The 11,029-nt window shown below is 39.9% G+C and overlaps 2 protein-coding genes across 2 annotated transcripts; one reads left to right on the top strand and one right to left on the bottom strand.

Moving 5' to 3' along the window:
- The first annotated feature begins 1,114 nt into the window (after nt 1-1,114).
- Nucleotides 1,115-3,714, top strand: rrp7a (ribosomal RNA processing 7 homolog A). The gene is made up of 7 exons (XM_004071805.4): nt 1,115-1,270; nt 1,409-1,551; nt 2,470-2,595; nt 2,891-3,014; nt 3,097-3,194; nt 3,281-3,488; nt 3,577-3,714. The coding sequence occupies exons 1-7, from the start codon at nt 1,207-1,209 to the stop codon at nt 3,660-3,662; spliced, it is 849 nt and encodes a 282-aa protein (XP_004071853.1). The 5' UTR covers nt 1,115-1,206; the 3' UTR covers nt 3,663-3,714.
- Nucleotides 3,715-7,024: 3,310 nt separating this feature from the next.
- LOC101157297 (zona pellucida sperm-binding protein 4) lies at nt 7,025-10,647 on the bottom strand. Its single transcript, XM_004071806.5, has 12 exons — nt 10,167-10,647; nt 9,944-10,062; nt 9,650-9,764; nt 9,044-9,178; nt 8,768-8,940; nt 8,616-8,695; nt 8,394-8,527; nt 7,787-7,970; nt 7,576-7,720; nt 7,433-7,502; nt 7,248-7,358; nt 7,025-7,180 (listed from the first exon to the last, which is right to left on the bottom strand). The coding sequence occupies exons 1-12, from the start codon at nt 10,363-10,365 to the stop codon at nt 7,041-7,043; spliced, it is 1,605 nt and encodes a 534-aa protein (XP_004071854.1). The 5' UTR covers nt 10,366-10,647; the 3' UTR covers nt 7,025-7,040.
- Nucleotides 10,648-11,029: the final 382 nt, after the last annotated feature.

Genomic DNA, 11,029 nt, shown 5'->3' with positions numbered 1-11,029 from the left:
ATGATTAAAGCTCTTCTGTTCAATGTGTTATAAAATATCTTAAACTGGAATGACTGAAAAGACTAACATGAGATTTCAAATAAATCACTACAGAAACCTTTGTTTCTGTCAAATGACAGTAGTATCCAATTACTTAGTACTGCCTCTCTCTGTGATATTTGTATCTAAAAATACAAAACAAACAAAAAATACATATTACCTCTAAAACTAAACTTTATATTTATTTGTAGAATTTGGGTCAACTGAACCTTGAAATCTGAAGGAAAAAAAGTCTTAAGTTTCATAAATGAGATACTTCAGCTAGAAAGATGTTAGGTCTTATCTTCCAAAAAAATGCTTACGTTTTTTTTTTTTTTAAATATAACTATTTCTCAAATATAATTTTGTGGTAAACATCAAGTTGTATAAGCAAACACATTCCCATCTTTGACAAATGAGTGAATGGACATCCAGGGTTTCTGTGAAAGCAGTGCAGCCAAAGGTGATGATCCAAAACATCCCAGTCAGGTGAGTCCTGAAGCTGGGAAAAAAGCGTCCTTAGGGTTGTTTAACCCTTGTGCTATCTTAGATGACCCCACCCTTACATTGACGTGTTCTCCCTACCACGATAAAGGTGGAAGATTACATGTAATCCATGGACACCAGTGAAGATCACAAATCATTAAAGAAAAAAGGTTCAGAGCACTGTCTAGTGGGGTCTAGATGACCCAACTCCCAATGTTAAAGTGCCCAGGATAGCACAAGGGTTAATGTTTTAGAAAAAAACATTAAACAAATGTTCGGGAAACGGGGGAAGCAAAAAGGCAAATACGGATTTGCAAACAAAATATGATGGAATCACAGCAACATTTTAATTTGACATTCAAATTTTTCACACATACAAAGATTTACATAAACAAAGCATGTTATGGTTTTTCAATTCCTAATCAAAACTTTAACATTGGGAGTGGGGTCATCTAGACCCACTAGACCGTGCGCTGAACCTTTTTTATTCAATGATTTATGATCTTCACTGGTGTCCATGGATTACATGAAATCTTTCCACCTTTATCCATCTTTGTCATGGTAGGGAGAACACGTCAATGTAAGGGTGGGGTCATCTAAGATAGCACAAGGGTTAAACTACTGTTCATAGACTTTTGTCAGGGTCGGCTTTTAAATAAAGTTAGAAACGAAACTACTTCCGGTTTAGGCGTCACATCAAAAATGGCGCCCTCCAAGGCGAAACATGCCAGTGGCCAGCCTTGGGTTATTCCTGGAGGGTTTTCAGGTATGGTATAAGTTAAATTAAATGTGGATATCTAAAATTATTGTAAATAGAAATTAGAATATCCAGTAAATTTGAAGCTCTTGTCTGGGACGTTGGGACACTCGTTTGTTCGTTGTACTGATGGTTCTGCTTCTGCAGTCCTTTCCTTACAGTTCAGCTCCGGCAGCGCTGCTCGTCATTGTCTGTACGTGAAGGAGCACAAAGTGCGCACAGAGAAGAGTTCTCACAGACCTCTGGACAGGACTTTGTTTCTGCTCAACATTCCTCCGTACTGTTCAGAGGTGAGCCTCAAGAGAAAATAAAAAAATAACCGAGATGTCTTTCTTTGTCTTACACAGACTCAGCTGACAGAAAATTCACATCTGCAACTCAAATGTCTTTTAAAAAGAGTAAAGCGAATAAAGCCTTACATTATGCGGCTTATTCAGTCTGCTTGATCTTACTTTTTTGCAACCAAACAACCTGAAAATTAAAAAAAAAATCCCAGTTTATTACTTACCTTGGTTTCATTGAATACTCTTGGTTATTTTGTTGTGGTTTTATTTGTCTCTCTAACTTGTCCTATCCAGCAGCTGAGCAAACGGATATGAATCTTCTGACACACGAGGTGTATATTCGTATAAACCTCTTCTGTATTTGAGGCTAAACTGTTGGGTGGCGACATAACAAAAAGAAGAGGACAGAGTGGGACGTTAGAAATGGGGGATGAGGTTACAAACAAGGGGAGAGAGAAGTAGACGCAGTGGCAAAGCAACACATTGCTAGAGATTTATCATTACTGCCAGGTGTAGATGTTAGAACTAAACACTGGGCCCGTCCACAGACACACTGGAAAGTTACAAACATACCTGTTGGCTCCAAAGATCTTCACGCACAAACACGTAAATGCGTACACAGTACAGCTGCAGTTCACACGCACATGCTTATGGATACGAACCAACACGTGTCAAGCATATCATTCCATCCCGCATACTATTTGTGCAAAGGTGAGCTGACACTTATGCTCACCAGAAAGCCCATCCTGCCCCACGCTCCTGCCCAACCTATGGGAAGTCCAGTAGAGAGCAAGGCAGGGGGCAACCCCCCATCTGCCCAAGAAGAGGATGCCCAGGAGAAGTGGGGGTCCCCCATGTGTGCGGTAGACATGAGCCAACTAGGCTCCCCACCTCTCTCATTGATTCTTTATTGTGTTGTTTCAGGTTGTTGTGAAAGAATTATTCTCCCAGTTTGGCGGCATTGAATCGGTTGAGTTGAGGGATCACCCGGGTTCATCTCAGGAATCTGGACCCAAAATATCCAAACTCTTCAGACCAGCTGAGAAACAGGTTTGTGTTCCTGCACTCGTCTTTGTGATTTTCATTTACTTTGCTGTGCAATATCTGTGATATCAAGAGTCGCATATGGAGGAAGCAGTTTAGAAGCATCATTTTAACTTCCTTATTCAGATTTTAAATTTCTTTAGAATTTTAGGTCCAGCTTCTTAAAGTGTTTCCATAAGTAACAATAAATAAACCAAACTAATTAATAATAGATGCAGGGATGATTTGAATCTTTCCTCCATTTGTCCTTCAGCATCTTTGACTGTTAACATGATCACTTATTAACCTTCATCTCTTTTAGGGTTTCAAAGTCGGTTACATCGTCTTCAAGAACTCCTCAAGTTTGCAAGCAGTTAAGTCTTATCCCTTTGACGCCCCCTTGGTGGTCTCAACTGAGCAGCGTCCGGTGAAAACAGGCGTACAGAGTAAGTGATGCCTTTCAGTGCAGTCAGGAAAACAGCAAATCATTTGTTTGACTCGCTTGTTTGGTGCCTCTGCCCTTTACAGAATGGATTCAGCAGTATTCAGAGTCCTTCATCCAACCAGAAAAACTCCAGCAAAAAGTTGACAACTTTATGCAGAGCTACGACGAGCGTAAGGAAAAGGTGTGAATTCCTCCACTCCACTTTGGATTCAGGCACTCATTAATGTTCCTTCCACTGTAACACAGGCCTGTGGTTTTTTTTCTCAGGAAGCAGAGCAAAAGAAAGAAGAGGCTGAACGGCAACAAGAGGAAGAAGAAGGCTGGGTGAAAGTCACCAGAGGGCACAAGGGCGCTAAAGCTCGTCCTCACAGCGAGGCGGCCAACGAGAAAACTCTACAGAAAGAGAAAAGGAAGAAGAGGAGGAAGGAGCTCCTAAACTTCTACACCTGGCAACACAGAAACACACAGAAAGAGCGTAAGTTACTCAAGTTCAAATGTAACCTGGAGCTAAAATGTTCATCTGTATTTTTTTCTTACATTTACTGTATTCTCTTCTTTTACAGACATTGCTGAGCTGAGGAAGAAGTTTGAAGAGGACAAACAGAAAATAGCTCTACTGAGGGCGCAGAGAAAATTCAAACCTTACTGACTCTTTATGACGTCTTGTTTAAACCACACTGTTAATAAACAATTGATCCATAGATGTTTTTGTGATAATTCAATTATCATACTCCGTTTTTTCAAGTACTGGTAGTTTTGGGGGGAGAAAATATAGAAAATTATAGTTTCACAATCATTTGATGTAAGCATCAAAGTAGTTTAAAGGGCCTGTATCATATTTTTCTTAATTCTTTGTATATTCACATATATGATACCTTTGACACACTAAAGAATCCTTTTTTTTTTTAATGAAAGAATTTTCTTACCTGAAAGTTAGACGACTCGATCTCTGAGGCACGGAGAGACTTTCTCTCCTTGTGGAAGTCGCTCATTTCATGACATCATCCTAGAGTCGGCCTTAGCAGCGTGTCTGCGTTTCGAAAACAAGCATCCCAACTTTTGCAAAAATGGATGTGCAGATTGTGGAGCCTCACAAAAGTGTTTTGCCGATCACTGCTAGCTCCGTGGAGAAAGTGGGTGTTAGCTTGGTGGTAGTGCTCACAGCGTAGACTTCCTGGAAGGGGCTGATCCCATCTTTGTGATGAGAACCCACTCATTTTCATGGATTGGGAGGGGCTGGTGCTAAGAGTGCAGGTTTTTGGAGGAATACTCAAAAAAGGGTGAATGGACTGCTTTGGTGTTTTTTTTTTGAAGAATTAACATTATACTCTTAAAAAGCTAAAAAAAACTTGCTTTTCCGTGATATAAGGCCTTTAAATAGTGCAAAAAAAAGAAGGGAAAGATTAGTTTCAGTCATATCTTGGAAAGAAAATCACATATTACGCTATGGTTAATTTTAAAAGCACTGTGTGACAAAAAATTGGAGAAGTAACCTCTAAACATTTTAATGGTGCTACTACTAGTGGTATGGTTACAATCCCTTTGGTGTATGAAAGAAACTTTCCCTTCCCCAAAGAGAGATGGTTGACCTCCACACTGCAGGTTTCAGATGCTATAACATCACAAAGCTCCCATCATACTTCACTCTAGGCTGTTTCTTTCCTCATCTCTATTGTAATAAAAGTCTTCATGACCAAATTGGTACATAGTTATGAAGGATACTTTAAAATATTTAACCCTTGTGCTATCTTAGATGACCCCACCCTTACATTGACGTGTTCTCCCTACCATGACAAAGGTGGATAAAGGTGGAAAGATTTCATGTAATCCATGGACACCAGTGAAGATCACAAATCATTGAAGAAAAAAGGTTCAGCACATTGTCTAGTGGGTCTAGATGACCTAACTCCCAACGTTAAAGTGCCTAGGATAGCACAAGGGTTACAAGTATAAATTTAAAAGCACAAATAAAATGCAACTGTGAACAAAATAAGACCATAAAGCATAAACTCCAAGAATGTGATGAGGCAATTTAGCATTTTCACCTTTCCAAACACAGACTCAAAAGGACAGGAAAGTTAATGTCTAGTTTATTGTGCTATACAGAAAGTCTAAAGCTTGTTGGGTTCACACATGGAAACAAAAACTATTTTAGATTAAATTAAATGGTTTGGGATGAGCTGAAAAAGTTTAGCGAGTATTTGAAAGGTGCAAATCCACTTCTTACTTCAGCTGCTCACCCACAAATGGTTGTTTTCCAATTCCTTTTATGTTATGGATTTGATGTTTCATGTGTGTACTGTATGTATTAGTCCAAACACTGTATGTCTATTTATGATAAATACTATTAATCAGCTGCAGCTTGTTCAAACTCAGGTGTATGTCTTCGGACGAGGACTAGAAAAGAGCACACCTCTCCAATTTTGAATTCTCTGCACTGGCTCCCAGTCAGCTTTATTATTCATTTTAAACCTAATGCTATCCTAGGCACTTTAACGTTGGGAGTTGGGTCATCTAGACCCACTAGACAGTGCGCTGAACCTTTTTTCTTCACCGATTTGTGATCTTCACTGGTTTCCATGGATTACATGAAATCCTCTCCACCTTTTTCCGCCTTTGTCATGGTAGGGATAACATCAATGTAAGGGTGGGGTCATAGGATAGCACAAAGGTTAAAATGATATTTTTCGTTTATAAACGCCCTAATGGAATTGGGACTTCATTTTGATCAGATTTACTTTTACAGTTTGATCCTCGTCAGGTCCTCAGGTGCAGGTCTGCTCGTGGTCCCCAAGGTCAGAATGAGAACCCCCTTTCCAGCACTGTGAGCCTCATCTGTGGAACAGCCTTCCCTTAGGATGTGAAGGCTTCCTCCACTGTGGAGGTTTTTAAGAAACTCAAAACCCATCTTATTAACTTAGCTTTTAAGTGGTTTTAATATTTCCTCAGGTTTTAATTTGATTTTACGGACTTTTCCCAGTTTTTGTAGAATGTTTTTTTTTAAATTATGATTACTATTATTTTTTTATTATTTACTCTATGCAAAGCTCTTGGAGATGTTCTGTAGGGGTGAAAGTTCATAAATAAAATGGAATTTGAATGATTGGGAGTAAATAAGGTCTAGAAAATAGCAAAATCTTATCTTCCAGTCAATGTATTAATATCACAATTAGGTTTGATACAGTTATGCATTTTCTTATTTTACTGTTTTCCATTTATTGCCTGAAATTAACTAGAAGCGAATATTTAAAATTTAAATGAATAGACTTTCTGCCAAACACTTACCAGCAGGAATAATTGTTTTTCAGGGTATTTTGGGCGACAGTGGCTCAGGCGGTTGAGCGGGTCGTCCAATGATCAAAGGGTCGGCAGTTCGATCCCGCTCCCACCAGCCAAAATGTCCTTGTGTCCTTGGGCAAGACACTTCACCCTCCTTGCCTCCAGTGTGGCTCCACTGGTGTGTGAATGTGTATGAATGTCCTGGTGATGGTCAGAGGGGCCGTAGGTGCGAACTGGCAGCCACACCTCTGTCAGTCTGCCCCAGGGCAGCTGTGGCTACAACCGTAGCTTACCATCACCAAGTATGAATGAGGAGTGAATGAATAATGGACACAATGTAAGCGCTTTGAGTGTCTGGAAAAGTGCAGAAAAATCCAATCCATTATTATTAGTTCCTATCATTTCAGAACCCATTTTTCTCGTAGTTCAGAATCCACAGTTTTATTTTGCTCCAAGTCTTGCAACATCGTATAAACAGAAATGTTTTGCTTTTTCTTTCTAAAGTTTTGTTTCTTTTCCTGAGATTAGTCTTTCTGATTAGAATGGCAGTCAGAGCACTGTGTGATCATTTTATTCAGGACATTCAGCAGTTTTATGTATTTTATCAGACAGCAGTTCTCAAATGCTGTGGATTCTTTTAAAAATATCCCACTGAGATCAAACCAGAAACTGAACTGGAAATCCTGACATTAATTACTACAAAGTTAAGCGCTGATAAGTGAACACACAGAATCCTATTTAAAGTGATTTATTGAGCTTGTTCACTGTGAACATCATATGTTTGCTGCCCCTCAGTCTTCTGACACCTGAACTTTAACCAGACAATCAGCAGAACCAACACCAGAGCAGCTCCAACAGCAGGGAGAAGATACAGCCACCCATGAAACACTGCAAAAGGGGAAAAAATCTTAAGTTGTTCAAACAGTTCTGCACACATTTGTGTTTTCTTTCTCACAAGTAATCGTATCCGTTTCAGTGCCGCTTTGCAACAGCGGCCCAAAGGAGACGAGCTGGAGCTGATGTGTAAAAAGTTTGGTTTGTCTTCTTTGCCTTTCTCCCTCAGATGCTGAACAAAAAGGGAAACTATTATGAAACATCAAAAATCTAGTTTTTACTTCAAATATACTCTGAAACACTCACAGATCAAGGTGCAGCGCTGCGCACACTCAACATCATCTGTGCAGATCTCCACCCAGCAGTAAAAGTACATCTAAATAAGAGACTGCACAGTTATGTTTGTGGAAATATACAACAGAGTCATGATTTGAACAGGTTCCACATACCTCCTCACTGCTTGGGTGGCCTGTATTTGGGTCCATGAAGGCAAATGTCTTGACATCAAACCTCCTGACCTGGGAGTGGGAGGCAGTCCTTCCCTGCTCATCGACGGGCACGGAGCTCCCCAAGTTATCCAGAGGGTTGGGACATCTTATATAGAAAAGGTTAGGGCCCTTGTGTTGATCTACCAGATCACCACAGGAACAAACTTCTTACCCATCATGGAGGAGAGTCCACACAGAGTGTTTGGATGTAGGATAGGCGAAGCAGTCTCTGACACGCAGAAAAAGTGTGGGATCCGGAGACGGCTGCGCGATGGAGATTTCCACATTCACAGCTTTCCGCAGCGGCACTGTCAGAGGAAGCTGGTCCTCAGGAATGAAGGCCGTAAAGGATGAATCTACAGGATGAAATGGTCAAAGATCTGTGGCAGGACTTGTTTAAAGACCCACCACCTCACACCCCCAACCGAACATTACCAGTGCAACAGACATGGCGAGCAATATTGGCGCTATCCAGCCGTACAGTTCTTAGCCGGATGCCAGCTCAGACCAAGAAAAGGAAGACAGACGTACGTGGATCTAGTCGTCTATAAGATGCATCAGAATGGAGCAGAACATAATAAATTCAATATTTTTCAAACACCATTTTATCGTCTGCTCCTGATTCACAATGGTTTGAATAAAGAAATACTCAGAAATTTAATTTTAAGATGAGTTTTCTTTAAATTTGTCCTCAATCAGAAGAATGCCCCAAGATCATGTTAGAAACACAGTTTCATCAGAGTAGGTCTTTAATTACAGGCTGTGGCGTTTTCCATTACCTGTAGCTATTCTCATCTGCACCTTGATTGTTCCTTGTGCGACCACAGGCGGGGGATTGGTCACTGTATAGAAGGACCGCAGATCTTTGGCGCGTATTAGATCAGATTCCTCATATTCACATTCAACTTGGAGACTAAAAAACACAAAACTTGCTTATGTACCTTAGTGTGGTAGGATAAATTGTTGACTCTGTGACAGCATTGTGAGCAGTTCACGCTTACCTAAACGGTGAAGGTCTGCTTTTACTTTTTGGAGGCAGCTCCTCCACTTCCACCTCATAGATCACCAGATCTCCATCCATCTATTTACACGATTGAAAAACAATATTCAGGCCATGTGTTCAAGGTTTAGGCGTTGTGATAAGTTGCCTTACCTTCATTTTTGCACCACAGTCCTGGACTCCTATCTTAAAGACGGCAACATCTGAGGTTGTGATTGTCGGGAGACACTGAGGCTGATCCTTGATCACAAGGGTGCTGGGATCAATGGGTGGGTGGGTGTCTGCAGCCTTCACAGTAAACACAAAGTGGCCATCCAGAGAGCATGCTGGACAAAAAGTCAAAACGGTATAAAAAAAGAAAAGGAAAAAAAAGATGATTGCGGGAGCGTTAAAACTTCTCTGTAGAGCAGCAGTGACAGAACACTTTACCATTGAGTCTGTAGTAACAGCTTGCTGTGCGAGTATTGTAGCAGCATCCCAGCTTAGTACAGGCATCTTCTTTGATAACTTGGTGGCCACACTGGATTTGCAAAGATTTCTCAACAATGCACTCACCAGGAAATGCTGGAGGAGGAGTCGAGATTTTATTCAGAATGCAAATATGTGACAAAAAGATAAAGGAAAGAAGGGACTCAGAAGGGACAAGCCAAAAATCTTGTTTGACGAAGTGCGTTTCACTTTTCAACAAAATGTACAAAAACTATAGTTTTATTAGTTACAAATACAACTCACGGTTTTAATACCAAAACTCAGTAAAATTAAAACATAGTTGAAATAGAAATAAAAACAAACATTCAATTTAAAAATCAATTCTGTAACTACGAAGTTTGACTTGAACCGTAATGATCCATAACAGAAAAAGTGACGTTTATTTGAGCGTCATCTGCATAACTAGGTTACAAAATGTTATTCAATCCTCTGCGGTGCATGAAATCATTCTGAACTCCAACCATTACATAAAAAAAGGGAAAAAAGCAAAAACCTAATAAAAACCAAGTATGCCATTTTAGAGTCAGAGAAGTTTGGGCTACTCACGTGTGGGGTCAACCCTTGATTTGCTTCTCTTTATCAGAGGACAGCTGATATTAACTCTGATCCATTGATCCTCTCCAGTCAGTTGGACTAGAAGAGAGAACATCACTTTGCTTCCCTAAGTAAAAAAAATATAAGCCGTAGAACTTGGCTTTTAATCATTTTTATTTTTTGATAGTTTCCATAATTTACTATAATCTGAAAAACACACCGCATTTTTAGTACAACACTGTCATGTCAGAGAAAGTTGACACTTGACATTTTATTTAAATAACTGGAGTGTAAAAATGTAAATACCTCCACACGAGCATAGCAGCTGTCATATCTGCCAAAAAACGAGAGGCTTTGGTTGTTCCTCAGCTTCACTCCACAGGATCCATCTGAACCAAGCACAGGATGTAAGGGACCAGCAGGGTCTGCAGAACAGGACATCAACCAGTGTTACAATGAGTGTTATGGAACAAAAATACAAGAAACTGTTTTACTGATTCCTTTTTGGGTTGGAAAACTGTGGTTCTACCTCTGACACGCAAATTGTCTTTGACCAGGGGGCCAAACGCAGCTCTCATTCCTTTCTCAGAGCACGTGACTGTCGGCAGGGCGAGGTGCGTCCTCTCGGAGCTTCTCCTTCTCTGGATGTCTGAGCTGCAGCCACACATTTGAGCCGCCAAGGCCGACAGTAAAGATACCAAACACAGTTTTACGGAACAGCAGTTCATCTCCTCACACGTTTTGCTTTTAGATTTGGGTTTTTACTCCAGACAAATCAGCTTCTCACTCTGGGACTCAGAGAGCGGGTCACGTGACACTTGTTAATTACTTCTAATTAGTTTGCAGCCCGTTGCATCCCTGCGTCAATTCACGCAAAACTCTAATAATGCAAATCTTTTTCTTTCTTTTCTCTGTAATATATATATATATTAATATGTTAACAAAACCAATTTACTCTCACACACAAAGAAAAACCCATAACTTGGCCCATGAAATCAAAGACTATGTACATGTGCAAGATGTCATAGTACAGAAAGTATAGGAAGACCAAACCGAAAAAAGTAGACATTGCGTTTAAGGTTAGCGCTCAAATGCTCTCTTAATAACTGTTGTAATGTCTAATCAAATACAACAGTAAAGGTGCCACAATCTTAAGAAAGACATCATGATAGAGTCCATTTGTCAATTTATCAAGGGAAACATAGTTTAATACAATATATTATAAGTAATGTCCTCATATAAATTTGCATGTCTTCATAAAACATATAAATACATACAAATATATCTGTGGTATGTTTAAGCGTTTTTTTTTTACTAATCCAAGTTTTCCCATCTTGTTAATCTATTTAGGGTCAACAATTTTGTGCCTTTCTTTCTATTTACCTCAGTTTG

Source organism: Oryzias latipes, chromosome 8 (genome assembly GCF_053564925.1).
Source record: "Oryzias latipes strain Hd-rR chromosome 8, Olatipes_Hd-rR_3.1".
NCBI classification, from domain to species: domain Eukaryota; kingdom Metazoa; phylum Chordata; class Actinopteri; order Beloniformes; family Adrianichthyidae; genus Oryzias; species Oryzias latipes.
Note: the sequence above shows the minus strand (reverse complement) of the source record. Positions and strands in the feature narration are given on the sequence as shown.